Source organism: Panthera onca, chromosome C1, assembly GCF_046562875.1.
Source record: "Panthera onca isolate mPanOnc1 chromosome C1, mPanOnc1 haplotype 2, whole genome shotgun sequence".
NCBI classification, from domain to species: Eukaryota; Metazoa; Chordata; class Mammalia; order Carnivora; family Felidae; genus Panthera; species Panthera onca.
The window spans coordinates 177249446-177275790 of NC_138346.1; the positions used below are offsets into that span (position 1 = coordinate 177249446).

At 49.9% G+C, this 26345-nt stretch overlaps 1 protein-coding gene across 1 annotated transcript in view; it reads left to right on the forward strand.

Annotated features, from left to right (window-relative positions):
- The first annotated feature begins 1101 nt into the window (after positions 1-1101).
- DHCR24 (24-dehydrocholesterol reductase) overlaps positions 1102-26345 on the forward strand; it is a 28439-nt gene continuing 3195 nt past the window's right edge. Inside the window, exons 1-8 of the mRNA XM_060624023.3 lie at positions 1102-1455; positions 4762-4917; positions 12661-12766; positions 13449-13567; positions 15229-15492; positions 19255-19398; positions 25172-25369; positions 25695-25873. Coding sequence (XP_060480006.2) covers positions 1225-1455; positions 4762-4917; positions 12661-12766; positions 13449-13567; positions 15229-15492; positions 19255-19398; positions 25172-25369; positions 25695-25873 — 1397 coding nt within the window. The 5' untranslated portion in view covers positions 1102-1224. The remainder of the gene's footprint in view (positions 1456-4761; positions 4918-12660; positions 12767-13448; positions 13568-15228; positions 15493-19254; positions 19399-25171; positions 25370-25694; positions 25874-26345) is intronic.

A 26345-nucleotide genomic window follows, 5' to 3' on the forward strand; every position in this document is an offset into this window, starting at 1 on the left:
ATGTGTTTAAGGTTAGCTCTACTAAGGACCTGGGTAAGAGCATTCCAGAGGTACCAGCGTGAGCAGAGGCAATGAAAAAATGAGGGGTAATGGGGCCCAGGGAACCACCTAAGAGTGCATGTTTCTGCAAAGATGAAAGAGAGGGAAGTGGATAGGTAAGCAGGACCAGTGTAGGACCTGATCAGTCATGTTTAGCTTCTAAAATAAAAATCTCTTACACTTTCCAAAATATTAGAAAAAAAAACACCTGCTTTCTACAGAATTGAGGTGAAACGCCGGTAACAGTCATGACTCCTCTGTACTGACTGCCCCAGAGCACCCCACCCCTGGGGCTTGCGACACTGCAGGGCACAGTGGCCGCTACTGCGTTTGCAATGGCTGGGACTCCTTCCTTCCTTCTTCCCCCTCCAGTCCTATCTGCCTCAGGCAAGTGGAAAACGGGGAAGGGTGCTGACGACAGCCTGTCCCTCAAAAGCCTTTTGGAGTTCAGGGACAGGTCTTCACGCTTCTGGAATGTTTCCCCGTGGATAAAATGGGGCTCACACTACTACCCCCCGCCCAAAAAGAACTGCTGTGTAACTCAAATGAATCTACAGAAAGCGCCTCAAGACTAAATAAAAGGTGCATTATGTGGTCTTGCGGGCACGGAGTGACCTGACCTGCCGGGGTCAAGGCCAGGTTTGCATCCTCTCCGGCCGGCCGGGACAGGAATCCTGGGCCAAGCTGCAGGGTGGCTGACCCAGGGCGGTGGGGAGCCCCCACCGCACCCGTCGGAAGTAACCCAACCCATGACCGCTTAACGCGACCCTCGAGGAGGCACCACTTAAGGAGCAGGGGCAGCAGCCGCATCCCTCGACCGCCGCCGCCCACGTCCGCACAGCCTCCAGCACCGCAGGGCGCAGTTGACCCCACCAGCGCGCTTGTCCCCGACCACCCCTCCCCACGCGTCGGAGAGAAGAGGGTGGAGCGGCCTGACTCCCGCAGCCAATAAAAGCAGCGGTTTCCTGGTCCGATCTCCGGCGCGGCTCACCATTGGTCGCCAGCCGGGTCTCGGCCCACCGAACCTTTGCGACCCCAGCCAATCGCGAGGCGGCGACGCGACCTCAAGACTCCCCAGGAGCGGGCTGCGGGCGGCGCGGGCGCAGGCGGGCGAGGAGCGGGTGGCGGTGACAGGCGGCGCGAGCTGGCACCCCCTCCCCCGCGCGGCGCGCCGCTGGCCCCACCATGGAGCCCGCCGTGTCGCTGGCCGTGTGCGCGCTGCTCTTCCTGCTCTGGGTCCGCGTGAAGGGGCTGGAGTTCGTGCTCATCCACCAGCGCTGGGTGTTCGTGTGCCTCTTCCTCCTGCCGCTCTCGCTCATCTTCGACATCTACTACTACGTGCGCGCCTGGGTGGTGTTCAGGCTGAGCAGCGCGCCGCGGCTGCACGGGCAGCGTGTGCGGGACATCCAGAAGCAGGTGAGCGACGCCGGGCGGGGCGCACCGGAGCCGGTCCGCGGCACTCGGTCGTGCGCGCTGAGAGCGCCACGCCGGGTACGAGGTGGCAGGCGGTGCGCCGGTTTTGGAGGGGGTTTGAACTCAAAATGTGATGGGGGGGGGGGGGTGCTTCCCGGAGAGGGAACGGAGTGAGCAAAGGCCTTCGGGGGACAGAACGTTGCTCAGTGTCTGTGGAGTGCCTACTATGTGCGGAGCACGTGCGGGTCCCCAGAGGGGTATAAAGGATCACGAGATAGGGGAAGGTGAGCCGTGCACAGGTGGCTGCCACCAGTCCCAAGCGGTCTCAGAGCGGGGAGGCCCTCTGGGAGGTGGAGCTGGCACTAGAGACTGGGAAGTAGGGAGGAAGAGGTGTCGGGGGAGGGTCGGATTTGAGCCAAGGTCCAGAGCGGGAGGTTGGAAGTCAGTTCCGAGCTAGGTTGGGGCGGGGCCTTGAGTTTGGAGTTTACTCTGTAGCAGCCGGGAGCTGTGGACTCCTGTAGACTGAAGGACTAAAGTGAGAAAGTAGCACCCAGCCAGGGCGAGGAGCCTCGCGGCGCGGCTCTGGGCCTGGCGTTCACTCCTTGGGGAGGCATCTCCAGTAACTCTGGAAGTCCTCCTCCGTGTCTGCGCCCCCAGAGCCTGTGCCCCAGCCGCTGCTCACAGTGGAGCCTCCTTCTCCGTGCCCAGCGTTGGCATGAGCATCGGGTCTGGGCATTTTCTTGGCTCCCTCTGCCCCTGCTTATATTCCTCTCTTAGGGGTGTTAGGTTGCAAGGAGCTTCTGTTTCCTGCCACCACCCTCACCGCAGGTGTAGCAGCCTCCATGTTCTGTTGGCGCAGGGCTGGGTGCTGCAAGCAAGAGTGGGAAGATGGATGCTGAGGGCCACTCCCACGAAGGATAAGACCTTGGACTGGGTGGCAGGATGCAGCGTCTGGAACTGCTTTGCGTGGGCTGCCCTGGCCTCAGTTGATCAGTCACAGCTCCAGAGCCCTGCCTACCCTCCCTTCCCAGCTGCACCCTCTTTCCTAGCTCTTTCCACTTGTTCAGATTCTCCATGTATTTGTCACCGTCCACCCCTCCTCCCCACCAATCAGAGTGTGAGCTCCTTGAAGGCAAGGACCGTTGTCCAACTCACATTGGGCCCATGGGGTCTGGCCCAGAGCAGCCCAGTGAGCGCTTGTTCACCTGAACGAAGCCATAGGGTTCACTGGACAGGAAGACAAGGGGCTTGCCCAAACCAGCCCACTGCCTTGGACCTGCCATGTGCCACCGCCTATGCCCCTGATGTCCATTGTTTCTAATCTCACAGCACCCCTGGTAGGTCTTATGCCTGTTTTACAGGTGGAAGAATTGAAGCTGAAGCCGTAGTGATGTGTCCAAGTGGATATAGCTAGTAAGTGGGGCTGGACCCCAGGTCAGCCTGGTTTTAGAGCCTGAACTCTGACCTATCTTCTTTCCCAGCCCTTTCCATTCCACCCAGAAGGTCTGGTTCTGTTGCCTCACACCTAGCTCGTGGTAACAGCCATCTGCCCAGCCACTTAAGTAGTTGCCCCTTATCTTGGCCGTCCCCACCTCTCTCTGGCACGTGGTCACAAGAACATTGCCTCCCTGCCCAGATTCTTGTTTGGTTCGCATCAGGATCCAGTCCAACCGGTGGTTCAGGCTTTAAAACCTCAGACTCACTTCCTGTGGCCCATCCGACGCACCCACAATTCATTGCCTGCATCGCTGAGTTTGAAGTCCTGGGACTGCAGAGTCAGGCAGGGGCAAGGCCTGCTTGATGGTGGAATCCCACCTCTCACCCCTTCACAGAAATCTCTTCCTCAGTAACCCCCCTCTGCTCGAACACCTCTGTTTCACAGGGTGCTCTGGCCTCTGATGGTAGGAAAGTTCTCCCCCATGTTGAGCGGTTTGCCTCACAAACAGCTCTTGCTTCAATGCAACGTCCTCCACAACTTGGTTGCATGTGATAGGATCCAAACTCAGATTGGCCTGAACAAAAAGGGATTTTATTGGCCCAGGTCCTGAAAAGTCCAGGAGTAAAACTGGCTCAGGTATGACTGGATCCAGGATCGCCTGTCCCTAATCTCCCAACTCTCCATCCCTCTGCCATCTTTTGGCTCTGCTTTCCTCCCAGTTGACCTCATTCTCAGGGAGACCCGTTTCCCTGTGGAAACCCCAGCAGTTTCATCCAGCCAGCTCAGCAACCCCAGTAAAATGGGAGCGCCTCTCCTAGAACAGGTCTTACTGTCTTGACTGGGATCCTGGGCCCATCCCTGAACCTGTCACTATGGCCCGAAGGATGGAGTCAGACCTCAGTCCTGTGCCCACCTTCTGGGGCAGGGCTAGACTCAGCATCACCTGGACCAAAGGAAGATGGGTATATTAGAAGCATATGATGAGGAAACGGGTGGTTGAAGCTCACAGCGACAGATGTCCTTCTCAGTAGGAAGAGGACACTTCCTCCCGTGTTCCTGATAGGCATGGCACCTCACCGTTTGCTCTCGGTGTTTTGTGTTCTGGTGGAGTAGAGGTTTTGCAAAGCTCTTCCTTCCATCGGATTGGTGGTCCTTCCCTGCCCCTACTCTCGCCCTTCAAGTGACAGGGGTTAACACACACACACACACACACACACACACACACACACACACACACACATGCTTAGAACAGGGCTTGGCACATAATGAGCCTCAGTAATGAGTGTTAACTGTTATTCTGTTCTTGACCGTTAACACAAGCCCATCTATCTTTCCAGGTCTGAAGTTGGACAGTTCTGCCTGTGAATCTGGGCTCTGCCCTTCACTGGTTGATTGACCAAATTATTCTGCTTCTCGGTTTTCTCACCTACAAAAGAGGGCTGGTCATCCCGCCCTGCTGGGGTTGCTGGGAGAAGTAAAGTACCCACAGTGTACAGTGGGTGCCTGGCACAGTGGGGGCACCCAGTAGATGGTTTTCCCTTGTCAGGTTGTGTTATGACGGCTACAAAACCTTTCCCGAGCTTCCCAGTTAGAGTTGTTTCCATAGCACTTTGATCCTGTTTTTTAACCCTTTCTTCATCCTGCTTTGGGGGTGTGGTAACACCTCGGCTTTTCTGTTGGCCACACTAGCCGGGGAGGTTTCAGAGGGAAAGGCCTGTGGGCCTGCCAGGGCCTGGCAGGATGCAGAGGCTCAGTAAATATTTGCTCACACGGGAAGGCGTCACTCCAGGCGCCCTCTCGTGAAAACAGGGCCGCGAGCTGTTCTGGGGACCCCTGGTGGGGCCAGCTCAGTCTCTGTCCCACTGTTGCAGGTGCGGGAATGGAAGGAGCAGGGCAGCAAGACTTTCATGTGCACGGGACGCCCCGGCTGGCTCACTGTCTCGCTGCGGGTCGGGAAGTACAAGAAGACACACAAAAACATCATGATCAACCTGATGGACATTCTGGAGGTGGACACCAAGAAACAGGTGAGGGTGCCACAGTTCCCTGGCTCGGGGAGCAGGTAGGGCACTACCCCTGGTGCAAGTGACTCACAGGGAGACAACTTCAACCAAGAAGACCCCGGCGGGGACGGGACCAAGACCCCTGGTCATCACAGAAGGCTCTGCCATCCTTCAAAACCTCATAGCTTTGGAAGAGATCAGTCATAGCCTTGTTCCCCAGGTGGGGCAAATTGAGCTCAGGGAGACCTGTTGATTGTCAGCAGTTCCATGGGAAGAAAGGATGGGGTAATCGTGGGCAAAGAGGAGAGAGAAAATGCAACCTATTATCCCTTCCCAGTAAGGAAGCATTCTGGTAAAAAATGGGCTTTGGAGGCGGCAAGGAGGAAGCGTGACCCACTTGCTAATAGACTTAGACATGTGCTTAATCTTTGTCCTGTCCAATGGTTTTTCTTGAAAACTGGCATAAGGAAAAAGGAAATAAGTCTAAATCAAAGACAGCACAGGGGGATTGTATCACTTCTTCCTTCCTTCCTACCTTCCTTCCTTCCTTCGCTTCTTCCCTTTCTCCCTCTCTCTTTTCTTTCCTTTCCTTTTTTCTTTACTTCCTTCTTTCCTTTCTCTCTCTTTCTTTCTCTCTCTTTCCCTCCCTCCCTTCTTCTCTTTCTGTCACAATTTTATTTCTAATGGAAGATCACACAATACCCTAGTAGTAGGGAGTTATTAGATATAGTATATCCACACTATGGCATTTTGTTGTGAGGCCTTGGCCATGTTGCTTAATGTCCCTGTGTCTTTTCTTTTTTCGTAAGCAGCTTTATTGATATATACTTGATATGAAATAGTGCACAGGTGTCCAATGACAATAAATTGTGGCATATGTATGCACAATCAAGACAATGAACATACCCATTGCCCCCAGAAGTTTCCTTGTGCCCCTTGGGAATCCCTTGTTTAGCCCCCTACCTGCCTTTTCCCCCCACATTCCTAGGCAAATAATGGCCTGCTTTGTATCACTAGTTTGTATTTCGAGTTTTATATAAATGGCATCAGGCATTAGGTACTCTTTTTTATTTTGTCTGACAACTTTCACTCAGCATAATTTTTTTTTAATGATTATTTATTTTTGAGGGGGGGGAGGGGCAGAGAGAGGGAGACACAGAGTCTGAAGCAGGCTCCAGGCTCTAATCTGTCAGCACAGAGCCTGACTCGGGGCTCAAACCCACAAACCAGGAGATCATGACCTGAGCCGAAGTCAGACACTCAACCAACTGAGCCACTCAGGTGCCCCTCACTCAGCATAGTAATTTTGAGATACATCCATGTTGAAGCAAGTATCAGAAGTGCGTTCTGTTTTACTGATGAGTAGTATTCCATTGTTTATATAGATCACAGTTTCTTTACCCATTCACTTATCGATGGACATTTGGGTTGTTTCCAGTTTGGAGAAATTACCGAGTGGCTAGGAGCATTTGTGTACCGTCTCTGTATGGACCTAAACTTTCTTTTGGGTAAATACCTGGAAGTGGGATAGCTGGATCCTATGATGGGAGTATGGTTAACTTTTTAAGAAATGGTTAAATTGTTTTCTAAAGCGGTTGTCGCATTTCACATTCCCACGAGCGTTCCAGTGGCTCCACATCATCATAAACTTGGTGTGGTTGGTCTTAATCCTAATGGGTGTGTAGTGGTAGCTCGTTGTGGTTTAACTTCCATTTTCCTAATAATGACTGATGATGGGCATCTTTCCATGTGCATACTTGCCATTTGTGTATCTTTTTTGGTGAAGTGCCTGTTCAAATCTTAGGCTGAGTCTTTTTATTGGGTTGCTTTCCTATTATATATTCTAGAAACAAGTCCTTCTTCAGATACACAATTTGCAAATATTTTCTCCAGTTTTTGACTTCTTTTGAAAACCAGAGTTAACTTTGGAGTTCAGTATATTAATTTCTTTCATAAGTTGTATTTGTGATGTCTTATTTAAGAAGTCTTGCCCTAGTCCTATGTTTTCTTCTAGAAGTATTATAGTTTTCTGTTTTACATTTAAGACCTTGATCCATTTGGAGTTAATTTTTGCATATGGTATCAAATGTGGGTGAAAAAATATTTTTTTGTATGTGGATTTCCTGTTGTTCTAGCCCCTTTTGTTGAAGAGATAATCTTTTCTCCACTGAATTGGCTTTGCTCCTTTGTTGAAAATCATTGTCCATATACATAGGTCTGTTTCTAGAATCTTCTGTTCTGTTGATCTGTTTGCCCATCTGTATGCCAATACCATACTGTCTCGATTGCTGTCGCCTTATAATAAGTCCCTAAGAATGAGTTGGGAAGTATTCCTTCCTTTTCATTTTTCTGGAGGAGTTTGTATAAAATTGGTATTATTTCTTCATGCAGTAATTAGTAGAATTAACAGTGAAACCATCTGGGCCTGGATTTTTCTTTGTGAGCAAGTTTTTATCTACAAAATAAAAATTTATAATAGCACTATGGCTCTTCAGTTTGTTTCTTCTTGGTGAGCTTGGTAGTTTGTGTCTCTAAAGCTGTTTGTCTATTTCAAGTTGTATAATGAATTGACACTAGGTTATTCATAATACTCCCCTACTGTCTTTTGAACACCTGTAGAATCTGTAGTGATGCCACATGTTTCATTCCTGATATTGGTCATTTGTGACTCTTCTTTTCTTCCGTACCAGTCTAGCTAGAGGTTAGTCAACTATAGTGATCTCACAGAAGTGGCTTCGGTTTCATTGATTTTTCTCTACTTTTGGTTTGTTTGTTTTCTATTTCATTGACTTCTGCTTTGATCTTTGTTAATTCCTTTCTTTTACTTACTTTGCATTTAATTTTACACTTAATTTGGTCTAGTTTTTTTTAAGTTGAAAGCTGAGGTAATTGATTTAGGCCTTTTTTTCTAATATAGATGTTTAGTGCTATAAATTTTCCCCCTAAGCACAGTTTTAAAACAATCCCACAAATTTTGAATCTTTTCACATTCATTTAGTTCAAAATACTTTCTGGTTTCTCTTTTTTCTTTTTTTTAAGAGAGGGAGTGAGCGTGTGCACAGGCGAGAAGCAGAGAGAGAGGGAAAGAGAATGTTAAGCAGGCTCCACGCTCAGTGCAGAGTCTGACGTGGGGCTCAATCCCACGACCCTGGGATTATGACCTGAGCTGAGATCAAGGGCCAGACACTCAACCGACTGAGCCACCCAGGCATCCCTGGTTTTCCTTTTGATATTGCTTTCACTCATGGGTTATTTAGAAGCATGTTATTCAGTTTCCAAATATTTGGGAATTTCCCAGAGATCTTTCTATTACCGATTTCTAATTTAATTCGGTTATGGTTAGAAAACATACTTTATATGATTAGAATCCTTTTCAGCTTACTGAGACTTACTTTATTGCCCAGAATATGGGCTATGCCCAGAAAATGTTCCATGTGCATTTTTTTTAACACATATTCTGCTCTTTAGGGTGGCATGTCAGTTAGGTCAAGTTTGTTGATTCAAGTTTGTTGTTCCAAGCTTTCTATATTCTTACAAATCTTCTCTCTGTGCTATCAATTATTGAAAGAGAGATATTGAAATCTCTGCCTGTGATTGTGGATTTAGTTCTCTTAGAGCTCCATCAGGTTTTGCTTCATGTATTTTGAAGCTCTGCTAATAGGTATATAAATGTTTAGGATTTTTATGTCCTCTTGATTGAATGATTTATGTCCTCTTGATGAATCCCTTTATCATTATGAAATGACTGATTTTATTCCTAGTTATCTTCTTTGAGATCTACTTTATCTGATATGATTAATAAAGTCATTTCATCTCTCTCTTGACTAGTGGTAGCATGGTGTCCACTTATATTTAAAGCGTGCTCCTTACAGGCAACATATAGTTAGATATTGCTTTTTAATCTGATCTGACAATCTCTGCCTTTTAATTGAGACGATAAAGCCATTTTTATTTAATGCCATTATCAATAAGGTTTGATTTAAATCTGTCACCTTGTTCTTTGTCTTCTATTTGTCCCTTTGTTCTTTGTTCCTATTTTCTATTTTTTTTTTTTTTTTTGTCTTCTTTTGGATTATGGAATCATTTTTGTAATCCTGTTTTAACTCTTTGGTTGGCTTACCTGTAACTTTATGTTTTGTTCTTTTGGCGGTTGTTTTAGGATTTATAGTTTGCACTTTACTTAGCCCAGTCTACCTTCAAATGATAGCATCCTATGTCATGTATATTGTAAGAGTCTTGCATTAAAGTACTTCCGGTTCTCTTCTTTCCACCTTTGTGCTATCGTTGTCATACTTTTATATGTTGAAAACCCCAGAGTACATTATTATTTAAAAGTCTGTTATCTTTCGAAGAAATGTAAATAATAAGAAAAAATCTTATATACTTACCGATGTAGTTACCATTTTTTCATTCCCTTGTGTTTCCATCTGGTTTCATTTTCTTTCTGCCTGAAGGAATTCCTTCAACATTTCTTGTGTGGTGATTTTGCTGGTGATGAAGCTTTTAGCTATTGTAATGTCTGAAAATATTTTTCTTGTTTTTGCCTTCATTTCCTTTACATTTCTTTTTTATTTTGGGGAACTACATATAACATAAAATTTCTCATCTTAACCTATTTTGTTGTCGGTGGGGAGAGGGGCAGAGAGAGAGAGGGAGGGAGAGAATCTTAAGCAGGTTCCATGCCCAACGTGGAGCCCAATGCAGGGCTTGGTCTCACGACCCTGAGCTGAAATCAAGGCAGACGCTTAACCAGCAGACACACCCAGTTGCCAAACCATATTTTTTTTTTTTTTTAATTTTTTTTTTTTTCAATGTTTTTAATTTATTTTTGGGACAGAGAGAGACAGAGCATGAATGGGGGAGGGGCAGAGAGAGAGGGAGACACAGAATCGGAAACAGGCTCCAGGCTCCGAGCCATCAGCCCAGAGCCTGACGCGGGGCTCGAACTCACGGACCGCGAGATCGTGACCTGGCTGAAGTCGGACTCTTAACCGACTGCGCCACCCAGGCGCCCCACCAAACCATATTTTTTAAGTAGGCTCCATGCCCAATATGGGTCTTGAACTCACGACCCTGAGATCAAGAGCCACATGCTCCACAGACTGAGCCCACCAGGCGCCACAGTCATCTTAACTGTTTCTCAGCATACACTGAACAAATTCTATCTTTGTGATTTTGGCTACTCAGTGTACCTCATAAGTGGAATCATACAGTATTTGTTTTTTTGTGCCTATCTATTTTGCTTAGTGTAATGTCCTTAAGTTTCATTCATCTTATAGCATATTGCAGAATTTTCTTCCTTTTAAAGGGTGAACAATATTTCATTGTGTGTGTGTGTATACAGACACCACATTTTGCTTATCCATTAACGTGTTGATGGACATTGGGTTGTTCCCATGTTTTAGCTATTGTGAATAATGCCACTAGGAATGTGGATGTACCAATACCTTTTCAAGTCCCGCATTCAATTCTTTCGGGTATATAGCCAAAAGTGGGATTGCTGGATCGTATGGTAATTCTATGGTTAATCTTTTTTGAGGACCTGCCATACTGTTTTCCACAGCAGCTATACCATTTTACATTCCCACCAACAGTACACAAGGGTTTTAATTTCTCCACATCTTCACCATCACGTGTTATTTTCCGGGTTTTTGTTTGTTTTGTTTTTTGATAATCCATCCTAACACATTTTAGGTTGCCTTCATTTTTGAAAGTTGTTTTCACTGGGTATGAAATTCTAGGCTGATAGGGGTTTTTTTTCGCTGTAAGTTAAAGATGCTTCACTGTCTTCTTTCCTGAGTTGTTTGCAACAAAGCAACCTCTCATCCTGATCTTTGTTCCTCTACGTGGAACATGTCTTTTTTATTTCGGGCTGCTTCTAAGATTTTATCATTAGTTTTGAGCAATTTTATTATGATGCCCCTTGGTATAGTTTTTTTTCCTAATTCTTATGCTTGGGATCCATTATAATTTTCACCAAATTTGGAAAATGTGGGGGTCATTATTTCTTCAAGTGTTTTTTTCTGTCTCCTGCTCTCCTTTGAGGACTGTCACACATCTATGAGACCTCTTAAAGTTGTTCCAGGGCTCAGCTCACTGATACACTGTAAACATTGTAAAAAAATTTTTCTTTGGGTGTTTCCTTTAGGAGAGTTCGAATTGCTGTGTCCTTGAGTGCACTGCTCTTTTTTCCTGCAGTGTCTACTTTGCTGTTGATCCCAGCCAGTGTATCTTTCATCTCCAATGTTGTTTTCATTTCTAGAAGTTTGATTAGGATCTTTTTACTGTCTTTTTAACATCTCTACTTAATTTTTTGAATATAGGGAATATAGTAATATAATTACTGGTTTATAACAATTATGGTAATGTTCTTGTTTGCTAATTTTAATATCTCTGCCAAATCTGGGCCTATTTTATCAAAACAGATTGATTGATTTTCCTCCTTTTATGAGTCTAATCCTCCTGCCTCTTTGCATACCTGGTAAACTTCGACTGGGTTCTAGACATTGTGAATTTTACCTTGTTGGGTGCTGAATATTTTTGTGTTCCTGTAACTCTTCTTGAGCTTTGTTCTGGGACACAGCTATGTTACTGGGAAATAGTTTGATCCTCTTGAGTCTGGATTTTTCAGGTGGGGTCAAAGCAGCAGGTAATCTAAGGATAGTTCTTCCCCATTGCTGAGGCAAGGTCATACTCTCCCCATTGCCTTATGAACCCTGAGGTTCTCCAGTCTGCCTTGTGAGAACAGATATTCTTTCCTTCCCTGGGCAAGCCCTTGGCATTGTTGCCACTTTCCCGAGCCTCAGCCTCAGGTAACTTCCTTACGTGTATGCACTGATCATACTTCATTGAACGCTCGGTGGGGATCCTTTGCGGTTCTTCGAAGTTTTCTCTGTGCCGTTCTCCCCTCCAGTGCTCTGTCCTGCAAACTCGATTCACCTTGGTCTTCTGCGGCTCTCAACACAGAGTTCACTGGGCTCTACTGCCTTTCCCCTCCCTGCACTGCCTGATTCCAGGGAATTAGGCTGGGCGTTCACAGAGCTCCCTTTGTTTCCTGCCTCCCAGGGTCATTAACGTCATTGCCCAATGTCCACGATGTTGAAACTCTCGTTTTGCTTATTTTGTCTGCTTCCTGCTTTCAGGCAGCAGGGTAAATCTGGTCCCTGTTGCTCCATCTGGACTAGAAGCAGAAGTACACGTTGGCATGTTAATGTGTCTATTAAAAATTGTGTTTTCCAAGAATATTTAATGGCAAGGGATGATGGTCATAGTGTTAAATTTTAAAAAGCAAAGCAGAAAAATATGTGTATGCGTGCCTGAATTTGTGTGTTATGTGTGCGTTACATTACGACATGCAAAATAGCCATACATGCTGTGGAAAAAGACTGAAAGTAAACACACTCCAGTATTAACACTGATAGCTAGGATGACACGAAGAAGTAGGATGGATGATTTTTGTCTGCATCATATATGTTGTTTCTTTCAAATAAATGAGCACTTCTTCTATAATCTCAAAGAAAAATAATCTAAGTGTTAAGTGTAACGATATTTGAAAGGACGAGATTACACACTAGCAAACCCAGCACCAGAAACCCCATTCACTGTAACGAAAGCTAGTGTCATATTCTAGAAGGAGGCCATAAACGGCATGTAGAAATCTTGTGTGATTGTGTGAGAAGATTTGGGATGATACCTTCTGTGTGGAGAAGCCCCCAGTGGCCCTTGCAGCCTCCTTGTGACCCAGGGTCTCTCTTCTTGTATCAACAGATTGTCCGTGTGGAACCCTTGGTGACCATGGGTCAGGTGACTGCCCTGCTGACCTCCATTGGCTGGACCCTGCCTGTGTTGCCCGAGCTGGATGACCTCACAGTGGGTGAGGACTATAGGGTCAGAGCTGAGGCACCGTGTTGGTTCAGGGGCCGCCACTATTCCATCCGTGACAGAAACCACCATCTCTTTCCACCTAGCCCCAAAGGCAGGGCGTTCGCTGCCTACCTTTCCATCTCTGAGCAGCTCAGGTTATTAGGCAGCACCTTCTCCTCTCTGGTGCAAATCTGCGTCCCTGTGACTCATGTCTGTTATTCCAGTTCTGCCTTGTAGAGTGAACACAATAAGTCTAGTCTCTCTCTTCTTCCTCAGGATTCATGATCCCCAAAGCTTTTCCTTTCCAGGGCAAACACCTTTAGCTCCTGTAACTATCCCCACAGAGCACGGCATCCTGCCACCCAGACAACCCCCCTTTTCATTAAGGTCCCTCTTAAGATGAATGAACATGGTTTTCTAAGCTGGGTCTGGCCAGAGGTGAGGGTGTGAACACCTTTGACAGGCTCTCACATCCGTTCCCCTACGCTGGGAAAGCCCTCAGGTCCTGTCCTAGCTCCTCCTTCCCTCTCCTCTCCAGATCCAAAGAGATGGGAAATCTATCCCAAGCAGCCAGCCCTGTCACGTCTCCCTTGTGCTGTGAGCAACCCCAGCTCCCATGAAGTGCCCTTTACCCAATCCCCCTTGAACCTACACCCTGCAGCTCTGCCTGGCTAACACACGTGTCTCTGCAGGGGGCTTGATCATGGGCACGGGCATTGAGTCATCATCGCACAAGTACGGTCTGTTCCAACACATCTGCACCGCCTACGAGCTGGTCCTGGCTGACGGCAGCTTTGTGCGATGCACACCGGTGAGTTCAGAGACAGGGGACATCCCACCATCAAGGGTCCGGGGGTTGGAGAGGGAGGGACCCTGGGGATGCTTCACTTCAAACACACCTTTTCGGTCTGGGTCTGTATTCATAATAATCACAAAGATTGATATAGCCCCTTACACGTGCTCAAATACTATTATAAATGCTTCATATGTATTAAGCCATCTAATCCTTCGATAACTTCCTGAGGTAACATTATTAGCCACATCTTATAGATAGGAAACTAAAACACAAAGAGGTTGATAAACCTTCCTGGGACACACAGCGAGGAAATCCCACACAGCTGGGATTCAAACCCAGAATATCAGGCGCCCAGATCAATGCCCTTAACAATTTATCACTCCGTTCTGCCTCTCTCAGGGAAGTCAGGCCTGAGCCACAAAGCTCTATACCATATGCTGTGAGGTCTAACTGAAAGTGGCAAGAGGGGTGGTTTGGAAAAAATAAAAGATAATTCTGCCCGGAGTGGGATGCAAACATTTAAGGTGTTTTACCCTAATGAGCGGGACAGGATTGAGACTTTAAACAAACTCAGATTGCCGAGCCTATCTAAGGGGCCCCTGGATGGTAGGGACAGAGTGACTCTTTAAAGGAAGATGGTTCAGAGAGTGACCAGTGTCGGTGGTCCCACGGAAGAGAGTCCGGGGCAGGCTTGAGAGCACTGGTCTCAGACAAGGATTCACACCAATTCAGCACGTTTTCTGAAACACTTGCCTGGGCCCAGCCTTCCAACCTTGTTTATTACCAGCAGAGAAAGGAGACGAACATTCGAGAATCACTCCCCTTCTCTGAGGCCCATTTTCCTCACCTGACAAATGCATCATCAGGAGCTGATGGTAGATGCCAGATGTGAAGCTCCTAATGTAGAGGCTGGGTACCCGGCAGATACCCAGTTATTACAGCTGCTGTCTGACAGTGTAGCGAGGCGGGGGCCCAGATGGCCCACGTCCACTGTTGCAGAGACTTCTGCCAGCCTGCTGCCGAGCTCCCCCGCTCCAGTCCCCTGCCCCAGTGCACCCCACCCCGCCCGCACCAAGTGCATACAGCATGAGCAGTGACCCCACGGGACTGTCCTCTTGGGTAAGGGCCAGACAAAGCTAGACGTTTTCAAAAAGCGCTTGGTTAAAACCAAAGAATCTGAATTAGAATGACCAGATGAGCAGTCTCCAAGACAAATACCGAAACGAGAAATGATAAGGTTAGAAGCGGATTGCAGAACCAGATGAGGTCTTGGGGGAAGAACGCTGGGTCGGGACTTAGGTGACCCTGCCTGAGCCCTGGTATCCCTGTGCTGACTTGTGGGATGCCTCGGGTCACATGGGAAGCCATGCCACTTCTTAGAGCCTCACTTTCCTTACTGTTCAAGTGGGAATGTGAGTGCTCTGGGCTGCCAGGGCGGGGCTGGGGGGTGGGGTAGGAGGAGGTTGGATTTCACAGCTAATGGACTGCGAAAGCCTTGTAGGTTTGAGGAGTGGCCCATTTTGATGTTTCTGGGCTCCTTACTCGGGTTCACACGATGAGATAGTGACAGCAGGAACTTAGCCGAGGCCCTGGGTCCTTTGCACCCCGTTGGCTGTGTGCCACGGCGTGGGGTCCGGGGATTCAGCCTCTCAGCATGTGTTGACTCTGACTCACAGTCGGAAAACTCAGACCTGTTCTACGCTGTGCCGTGGTCCTGTGGGACCCTGGGCTTCCTGGTGGCCGCCGAGATCCGCATCATCCCCGCCAAGAAGTACATCAAGCTGAGGTTTGAGCCAGTGCGTGGCCTGGAGGCTATCTGTGACAAGTTCACCCGTGAGTCCCAGCGGCCGGAGAACCACTTCGTGGAAGGACTGCTCTACTCCCTGGATGAGGCCGTCATCATGACAGGGGTCATGACAGACGAGGCAGAGCCCAGCAAGGTAGGCCAGGGTGTCAGCTGCCAAGGACCAAGGACCAAGGACCAAGGCCCGGGGAGAAGGAAGGCCTGGGTGGGCTGGGGCTGAGCCTGTTCCCCCACCCTGACCCTGGCAGCACATTCTTTGAGGCTGTGGCCTTGGTCAGCCCACCTGGGGTTTGGACCCTGAGATCTAAAGTCAGAGCTGTCTGGGGCCCCTGGGTGGCTCAGTCAGTTAAGCGTCCGACTTCAGCTCGGGTCACGACCTCACGGTTCTGTGCTGAAAGCTCAGAGCCTGGGGCCTGCTTCACATTCTGGATCTCCCTCGCTCTCTGTCCCTCCCCCGCTCATTCTGTCTCTGTCTCTCAAAAATAAATAAATGTAAAAAAAAAAAAAATTAAAGTCAGAGCTGTCTGAGGGATGGAAGCATCCATTTACTCTGCCCTGACCCCCTGCCAGATACGTGTGTGTCTCTTGATAGGTGTAACCTTTATCTTCACTGCAACCCCACTATATACATGAGGAAACCGAGGCTCTGAGAAGTCACGTAAACATCCCCCAATGCAGAACCGAGATTTGAAGGATGGATTTGATGCCTTGGAATCTGGATTGATAGCCGTTTAATCTATAATTTTTAATAGCAGCTTTTTTGGGATTTGTATTCCTGAGAGACTTGGAACGTGTAAATGAGTGAAAGGAAGGAAAAGACCCAACCTGTCTAGAATATGTTATTCTACCCATAACAATATTGAAGTGTATAAAGAAAAAGGAAAAGTTAAAGTGGGTCTCTTTACCCAGGCTCACTCCCAGAGCAACTACTTGTAACACTGTGCATTCTTTTTTTTTTTTTTTTGAGAGAAGAAAGAGAGAGTGCACGGGGAGGGGCAGAGAGAGAGGGAGAGAGAGAATCCTAAGCAGACAGAATCCTCTGCACTAACGGTGCAGGGCCCGACTTGGGGCTTAAACTCACAAACCAAGAGATCACGACCTGAGCCGAAATCACGAGTCCAACGCTCAACCGACTGAGCCACGCAGGCGCCCCATCCCTGAGCATTCTTCAAGGTGTGTGCGCGTGTGCACGTGGACGTGCCCTCCTTTCATGCCATGGTGTCCCGTGATTGCATGTAAATATTTAACCCAACCCATTGCTCAGCGATGAACATTTATCCTGCTTCAGGTGTTTTGCTCTTACAAATAAGATTGCATCAAAGATTCTCTGCCATCTCTCCTTGGCCTCTTGTGCAAGCAGTTCTGTGGGATTAAGTCCAAAATTTGGAATTCCTGACTTAAGGGTTTGAGCATATTAAATACTGACAGCTACAAGCAAACAGCCCTTCAGGAAAGTTGTGCTTCTGTCCGCTTCTGGTGACGGCGTGTGACAGTGCCTTTCCCCCACCTTCTTGCCAGCACTGGATAGGATCGCGCCTTCATTTTGGCCAATCTGATAGGGTTAAAAATAGCATCTCGTTTTATTTTGCAGCTTTCGGGTCACGTTCGAGGTTAGAACATCTCTTTGTCCGGTTTTTCAGTTTGTTTGTCCTCAGCTGTGATCGCCTGTTCAAATCGGCATTTTCTGGTTTAGTGTGATGTACGCATTTCTCCACGCAGTTACGTTGCCTTCAAAATGGTCATTTCATGACTGCTGAACATTGTGTTGAGCTAATGCCCTGTCATTTACTAAACCGTCGCCACACAGTTGGAAATAAGTTGCTTCCAGTCTTTCCTTATTTTAGTTCATGTAGCCATGAATATCTTTTGTCTGTGAAGGGAAGAATATCTGAAAGTACAACAAAGGATAGGTACTCTTCAGCCTCCTGATCTATACCGGTATACTTAAAACATTTTAAAATTGTAAAGGACTGAAAATCATCTGGTACAGTTCCCTCTCTAAACAAAGAAACGAGGCTCAGAGAGGGAAAGAGACTTCTCTGAGTCCACCCAGCTAGCATGGGGCAAATTTAAATTCAGGTCTCTGACTCCTAGTTCAGTGTTATAATTTAGCATCATTCACGTTGACTGCTGTGCCCTGTGCGCGGGCGCCGTGCCGGGCACTTGCCACGTTGTCTCTTCTCGTCTCCCAACCACTCCAGGGCGGGTAATGGCTCCATTTTGCTGGAGGAAGTATACAGTGCTGAAAGCAAGGCTCGGGGAGACTAAGAACCCTGCCCAGCGTCCGCCCAGTGTGTTGGAAGGAGAACAAGCAAATTGGCAAACAGTGTACAGGATGACCCCATTTTTACAGATCAGTGTGTATGCGCAGAAAAGAAAACCGAATACCCCGTGGTGTTTGTAGGTTCCTCTGGAGGGTGAGGCTCTAAAGGGTCTTCTCTTTCCAAGTTGCATATTTCTGCAGTGTTTCCAGTGTCCACAAGGCGTTTACGTCGCTTTTGGAATTGGGAGAAAATATTAATAGATTTTTTTTTTCTTTTTTTTCACAATGCTCACACTCCCAGAGTCCGCCATTCAAGGTTCTCTGCTGCCCAGGTTTGGCCTTGTTGCACAACAAGGAAAGGGGTTGAGTCCTTGCTCTGCCTCTTGCCAGTCCTGTGGCCTCAGATGCTCTGTTCAACCTTGATGGCTCTCAGTGTCCTCATCAGCGAGACGGGGACGGCTCTGCCTTGCAAGGTTGTGGAAGGGATAAAGAACGAACACATAGGTGCCAGTGACACCTGCCCGGAGCACGTTGTTATGATTCTTCTCCTCCACGAGCTACCATGGGGCTTGCTCCTCTTGCCTCTGCTCCTGCCTTTACCTCTCTGAGGGTCCCCCGGCAACATCCTGCACCTCCTGCCTGGCCTCTACTCTCTGCTTTCTCCTAACCCTTTGCTGTGCCCCAGCCAGGTGTGATCTCACCTCACCCGCCCCATCAAACTCAGATGCCTCTCCCACCCCCTAGAGAAGGTGGTCTGACCCGGGGCCCGAGGGCAGTGTGTGTGTGTGATTCCTAAGAAGCACGGAAAAACTGCCACAGAGTTTATATTTTTACTGCCATTTTACATGTGAAGAAATAGGCTGAGAGGGTGACCTGCCCAAGGTCAGACGGCAGGTGGCTGGGCCAGGGTCTGGCCCCAGGTCAGGAGCCGGCACTCCTTCTGGGCCACCAGCCTGCCTCTCTCCTAAAGCATCTGGCCGGATGTCATTTCCTGGGAGAAGAAGGTGAGGCCCAGGGAGTCTAAGTCATCCCAGGGCACACGGCTTGTGAAGTCCTGAAGCATTTAAGACTGAAGCAGACTGGCTCCGTATGAGATTCAGGCATTGAGGGCCACGGGACCCGGTGCCAGGGAAGCTTGAGGTTCATTCTCTGAGCGTCCTTCACCGATGGGGGCTGCCTGGGGGAGCGCAGCGCCCAGAGGGTCGTGAGGCCTGCTCTAGGTGGCAGGGAAAGTGCCACGGTCAGTTAGTGCTGTCGGTCGCGGGACCTGGTGACGAGGGGTCAGCCTGGCGGGAGGGAAGAGTGCTCCCTGCCTGGAGCCGTGCGTTGTTCAACATTTGCCCTTTCGTTTTCCCAGCGAGGAGGGGCAGCAGCCGGTGCGGGGAGGGGTGGCTGAGCCCTCTAGGCTGTCGGGAACTGGCTGTCAGGCCCTGGGCGCACCGCGTGACCACGCTCCGCTAACAGGATACCCGCTGCGCTCAGCCTCGCTGGGTTTTCAGGAGTCTCGAGGGTGGTAACAGACATGAAAGCTGTGAAAAGGCCAGGGGTGCGGAACCGAAGCCGGGTATCACCGTCACACCCTTGGTGGCGTTCGGTCCCCGTCTGTAGCTGACACGATGCCCTCTGTCATTGCAGCTGAATAACATTGGCAGTTACTACAAGCCCTGGTTCTTCAAGCACGTGGAGAACTACCTGAAGGCAAACAAGGGGGGCCTGGAGTACATTCCCTTGAGACACTACTACCACCGCCACACCCGCAGCATCTTCTGGGAGCTCCAGGTGAGGATCGGGTTTCCCAGGAGTCCCGGCCTGCCCCGGCCGGCCGGGCAGGGAACCAGGATGGCTGGCATTGCAACCGCACTGTCTCCCTGGGGGAAAGAGCAGCTTTGTCCCAGGGAACCAGACACCCTGTTGCACGGCGACACGGTCGTTCCTCTCCGGGGGAACAGACCACTCTCACTTAATAGCAGGCTGGCATCGACCGTCTGCCACCGAGTGGGGCGCGGGGCCAGGTACCTGGCAGAACAGACACCTGTTCCACCCTTGAGGGACAGTAGCCTCGCCAAACTGACAGACTCTGGCACTGTGAAGGGCCGTGGGAACAGGAAGCGGAAGCAGCTAGTTCTGCCTAGGGTCAGAGGTGGCTGTCAAGCTTGGCCTTGAAAGGTGAGCGAGAATTTGCTTTTGTGCATGGAGGAGTGAGGAGCAAGTGACATTTGAAACAGGGGTGTCGGGAAGGCCTCTCAGGGGGTGACTTGTGAGCAGGGACCTGAGCAGGGGAGGACAAGCCAGGCAGGGCTTGGGGGGAGAGCGTTCCAGGCAGAGGAAGAGCCAGAGTCCTCAAATGGGCTACGTGGGTTCTTTTTTTTCTAAGTCATATAACCTAAAAATAATCATTTTAATGTATAGAATTCAGTGGTATTTAGAACCTTCATGATCTTGTGCAACTATCACCAAAGTTGCTGAGGCCCTTTGGAGGAGAGGAACGGCGGTCGGGAAGCACCAATGAGGCAGCAGGAAGCAGTATGAGCCCCCTCCCTCACATCCATCCACCCCAGATGGTCGTGGGAGAGGAAATGATACCGCCGAGGAGGCCTGCAGGGGCCAGCCAGGCTCCAGCTGAGAGCAGGGAGAGGAAGACAATATTGAGAGAAGAGATTGAGAACGGGGGGGGGCTTTGCTGATGTCAGACCACGAGAGCACAGGGGAGGGCCTGTGAGACAAGGGGGTGTCGCACTGCAGTAGCAGGTAACAGGTAACGGGGCACCTGGAAGCCCCTGGTGACTAGGTTAAACAGGGGTGACAGGCCTAAAGGAATTAAGCCCGGTGGTCTCCTAGGAGGAGGTGGTCAGTTCTAATAGGTCTCTCAGGCCGAATGTGATGGGGCCATGGTGAGAAATTGGAGGAGTGAGGCATGGAGAGTCATCAAGACCGGGGGCCTCGGTGATTCCCCCACCTCCGTTAGCCCTCCCTCGGACAGTGTCAAGGCCCAGCAGTTGGCGGGCAGTTTTGCCAAATGCGGGAGACACCATAGGGAGTGTCTTTGTTAAGAGCAAGGACATTACAGAGACGAGAGAACGAGGACCAGCAGAGGACACTGGGGAGGGCATCCGAGAGGTAGCGGTGACGTGCAGTAATAGCTCCTCACGCATTAGCCGTTGTGCCAGACCCCGTGCTCGCATGATCTTGATCTTCCTCACAGCCCTGGGAGGGGGAGTTCTCTTGTCTTTCTTTTCCACTTTACAGATGGGGAGACTGAGGCTCAGGTCTTCCAAAGTAACGCAACTCAGTAAGAGATCGAGTATATTAGCAACTACCCCAAACTTAGAGCATTAAAACATCTACCAGATTATGACTCTCATGTTTGGTTCTGTCACAGCTTTCTGAGGGTCAGGGATTGGGGAGTGATCTGGGTGGCTCTGGCTTAGGGTTGCAGTCAAGCGTCATCCGGAGGTTTGCCCAGGGATGGAAGATCTGCTTTCCAGAAGGCTCCCTCGCACGGTTGTTGACAAGAAGCCTCTGTTCCTTGCCATGTGGGCTGCTCGAGTGTCCTCACGACAAGGCAACAGGGGCCTTGGTGCCTGTTATGACCTGTCTCCTCACTCCGCCAGTCCCCCCCACCCCGTGCTGTTCATTAGAGCAAGTCCAGCCCACGCTCAACCAGAGTAGCAAAGAATTTGTGGGTTTTTTTTATTTAAAAAAATTTTTTTAATGTTTATTTACTTTTGACAGAGAGAGAGAGAGAGAGAGAGAGACAGAGCATGAGCGGGGGAGGGGCAGAGAGAGAGGGGGACACAGAATCTGAAGCAGGCTCCAGGCTCCGAGCTGTCAGCACAGAGCCCGACACGGGGCTCGAACTCAGAGACCGCGAGATCATGACCTGAGCCAAAGTCGGACGCTCAACCGACTGAGCCACCCAGGCACCCCAGAATTTGTGGGTTTTTTAAGATTACAGAGTTCGAATTCATAATGAGGTTCGTCTTAGATTTTTGTGCTGTTAAGCAGTGGCTGTCCGGCCTGAAGTTAAAGGCAGAATCTTGTATGATGGGTGATTTACAATGGACATTTGCACACAGGGCATCTGGGTAGAGCACCACAGTGTCCACGACAGTGGGATTGCAGAAGCTGGGACTTCTAGAAAGAAGGGGTAATAAACCATGTCACCAGCAAGTCTTTTCCCCCTCCCCTGAGGTTAACTCCTCCTCCTCCAGGCAGACTTATACCCTAGTTCCTCCTTGCTGAATCCACCCTTTAATCAACAAAACGTGACCTGGCCTGGGTGCTGAACTGCCCAGTCCGTTCCTGTCATACCTGGGCCAGCCCTTCCGTCACCCAGCTCAGTTAATCGGCAATACCTGGGGTCAAGGCCAGCTACATGATCTGCCGGACCCAGTGCAGAAAGCAGGGGAAAAGTACCATCAAAGGCACTAAATGATAAAGCCTTTTCTTTTCTCCCACAGTCTCTCTCTTCATAAATATTTGCTATTTAATGTTCTAAGTAAAGAAAAATTAATAACTTAAATTATTGGAATGACTTTACTATTCATCTTTTAAGTACAAATATAAGAGCGTTTAACTCTTCATGCATATGAATTTCATTCTTAATGGACCAGTAGAAATGCTGCACAAAACCAACTCAGCTATTTTTATCTCCTCTCCCGGTGACATGCACATTTCACGAACACTCCAGGGCGGCTTACTAACAAGTAAGGAAGGACTGAAGAGGAAGGAGACTCTGAGCAGCCCCCCCTTTCCCTTCCCTCTTATGTCCTCATTGCCAGCCGGCGTAAGTGGCTGGCTAATACAGGGAAGTAACACAAGTAGGAAATGTTACATGGGGTTCTTGGCTGTTCATGTTTCTTAGAACGTCATTGCCACAGGGCCTGCCTTTGAGGTTTGGGGTCCTGGCTCAGGCCAGGCCCCCTGGATCTGTAGTGGGGCCCAGCAGAGCAGAACAGGCCAGTAGTAGGCTGGGCCCAGGTAAAAGGCAAGGGCAGGCAAAGAGCAGGGGACCAGGAGTGAAGCCAGGGACACGGGACCTGAGGTCACTCAGAGGCAGAAAAGATGAATGATGGTGCGGACAGGTGGGAAAGGAGAAGGGCGGGACGGGGCATGCTGTTTAAAACTTGAACTTTTCTGAGGTTGAGATTTGGGGAAAGGAATGGTTCTAGCTGACACTTGCGGGCAACAAAGGACTGTTTTTAGGGGAAAAATACAAAAGGCGCTTAAACGTGAGAGAGGTGATGGGTCCCACTCGTAGTTAAAGACGGGGTGGAACAAGACTACAGGAGTCTCATCTGTCACCCTCAGGATGACAGGCGAGGCAGAAGTGGGAGAACACTGTTTGGCCTGAGTGTGGGGAAACAGCGCTCTCTTGTGTTGTTTGGGAGGGTATAAAATGGTACAAAGTCTTGAAATAGTATCCATTGAAATTGCATGTACTCTTTGAACCAGAATTTTCCACTTCTAGGAATTTATCTTACAGGTAAATGAACGTGCAGATGGGCAAAGATACATATACAAAGGACGTTCGGTGGAATAGTCTGGAAATAATCTAAGTGCTCATCAGTAGGGAACGGATGAAATAAATCAGGGAACATCCATATAGGAGAGCAATGATCCGCAAACATTCTCTGTGAACGGCCGGATAATAGTTAGGTTTTGTGGACCATGAGGTCACTCTAGAGGCTCCCTCTACCCATATAGACAATATGTAAATGAATGGGCCTGGTTGTATCCCAGTAAAATGTTATCTGTGGACCAGATTTATCCCAGGAGCCCGAGTTTGTGGGTCCCTGCAAGTGAGTACGGTGTTAGGCACCCACGACCAAGCATGTGTGATGGCTCTCTGTGTGCTGATGCACAGGAGATAGTGATGAGCAGGAGGCTGTTAGATGCCATTTTTGAGCTGTCTTTATTTGTTTATTTATTTATTTTGAGGTGGGGGAGAGAATGAGTGGGGGAGGGGCAGAGTGAGAGAATCAAGCAGGCTCTGCGCTGAGCCCCAACTCGGGGCTTGATCCCACGACCCTGAGATCACAACCTGAGCCGATATCAGTCAGCCTTTCACCTGACTGAGCCCCCCGGGCTCCCCAGTGAGCTGTTGTTTTTTAAGCCCATCTGCTTGTCTGTGCACCAGATGTCTCTGATTCCTAATGGTGGTTGTGTTTGGGGAGGGGAAAGAAGTTGGGTCGGGGAGGAAGGAAGTGGGGTCGGGACTAAGGGGGGAAACGGGGTGAGGGACTACGGGAAAGGAGGCCTGACCTTTGGACCGCTGGGATTTCTGCTGTGGGCGTGTGTGGCTTTTCCTAAAGCAAGCGAGGGAACAATGAAAGCCGTGCTGCACCTTGCACTCCCATGTCGTGTGCTGAGACCCAACAGCAGAGCAGAGCGCAGACGGGTCCCTCCCTCATGGGAGCAGGCTGCCAGCGGGAGAGCCGCTTCCAGGGGAGAGGAGGGAGGAGTCACTCAGCCTCCAAACTCAGCACGCTGCTTCCTTTGGGAAGCCACCACTGACCCCTCTGCTGATGTGGGCCCTGCGTCTTTTAGTCCCAGCTCTCCCCACACGGTAGTCCCATGGCCTGTCTCTTCATCACCTGAGGACAGGGACAGGGATCACCCCAGCGACCAGCATGGAACCTCCTAATTGTTGAATGGGGACAGGAATGTCCTTGGCTTCAAGAATGGGGTAGCAGGTGGACAAGAACACTCGGGAAGACAGACTTGGAGCAAGGGGAGGGGGAAGATACTGAGCTGGGGGCCAAGGTCTCCGCTGTTGGGGCTGGGCAGGCTTGCCAGCTGGTGGGAGCCCTGGAGGAGCTGGTGGGCAGCGCAGGGTGTGGTCGATTTGGGGGGGTAGGCTGTGAAGGGCCACAGGCACGAGAAGAGAAGTGGCTAGTTCTGCCTAGGGTCGGAGGTAGCCCTCAAGCTTGGCCTTGAAAGGTGACGAAGAACTTGCTTTTGTGCATGGAGGGGTGGGGAGCGGTAACACGTTGAATGGGAGTCAGAGAAGGCTCTCGGGGGATGCTGTGAACTAGTGGGCTTGTCGATGACCCTGAGCCAGACCTTGCCCACTCCAGTGAGAGCCGCCCCTGGCTGTGTGACCTCAGGGAAATTGCTTAAGCTCTCTGAATATCACTCTTCTCGTTCAACAGCATGTATTTTTCAACCACTTATGAAATGCCTGCTCTGTGCCAGCCACTCTGACCCCAACAAAAAAACAGCAATTATAACTACCTTATTTTGCTCCAGGCACTGGGCTGAGTGCCTTCCAGTTGGTATTTCGTTACTCCCTCAAGTCCTGTTTTACAGATAAGGAAACAATGCTCAGAGAGGTTAAGTAACCACCCCAGACCATCGCAGTGGGTAAATGTCCGAGCTGAGAATCAAACCCAGACCCAGTTGGGCAAATCCTGGGTACCACCGTGCCCCTCCTGCTGGAGGAGTGTGCCCTGTCATGCTTCCCCGAGCACGGACCAAGGACCTGGCCCTGACGCATGGAGACACAGCCTTCGTGGGCCTGTTGTCTCTATGGCCAGCCTTTGTCTTTCAGGACATCATCCCCTTCGGCAACAACCCCATCTTCCGCTACCTCTTTGGCTGGATGGTGCCTCCCAAGATCTCCCTCCTGAAGCTGACCCAGGGAGAGACCCTGCGCAAGCTATACGAGCAGCACCACGTGGTGCAGGACATGCTGGTGCCCATGAAGTGCCTGTCGCAGGCTGTGCACACCTTCCACAACGATATCCACGTGAGCCGGGGCAGGGACTGATCCTGGGCACGCTTGCCCTCTGGGCCTCCGTTTTTCCAGCTGTAAAACGGGCCTGCTCAGCGATGGCCCCGATGGGGAGCCCTGATGGCTCAGCAAAGGCATGGGGGCTGCTAATGAGCACTTCTGTGAGCACATTGTGTCCACTAATGCGGTGAAATGGAGGTGCTCTCGGCTGCGGCCTGGGGGATTGGGAGTGAAGCCAGAGAGGGGGTTCCCTGGGGAGGGGTGGGGTGGGGTGGGCCAGCCGTGAGCCTGTCACCTGTTGGAGAAAAAGCACCAACGCCCCTCTCCCTGGTCCACCCAGGTCTACCCCATCTGGCTGTGCCCGTTCATCCTGCCCAGCCAGCCGGGCCTGGTGCACCCCAAGGGAGATGAGGCAGAGCTTTATGTTGACATTGGAGCCTATGGGGAGCCGCGGGTGAAGCACTTTGAAGCCAGGTCCTGCATGCGGCAGTTGGAGAAGTTCGTCCGAAGCGTGCATGGGTGAGTGGCCCAGAGGGTGGTGCGTTTCCTCCGGCCCCAGAGTGCTGCCACAGGGGTGTAGAGCAAGGGCCACGGTGATCAGTCCCGGGGCCAGACCGGCTGGCTGCCTAGGGAGCGTGAGGCCCCAGCAGCCTTGGTTCGGGAAGCACCTCGCCAAAGTACAGAGATGGGATTGCAGGGTTTCTCACCCTTCTTCCTCCAGTCCTCCTCCCATGAACACACCAGCGTCCCCCAGCTGTTCGGGCCAGAGCCCCACCATCACCCTGCTCCCCCTGCCAGAGCAGATGACGCTGTGGTTTTAGATAGGTTCGGGGCTGCTGCTCCGGGTCAGAAGAGCACAGCTGAGGAGGGAGGGGTTCATGACTTGAAAGCCACGCCGGGCCCTGGACGGCATCGCTCAGAAACTGGCCTGGGACAAACGCTTGATGCCTTGAACACAGACACATCTCAAAATAATTAGCTGATTGGGAAA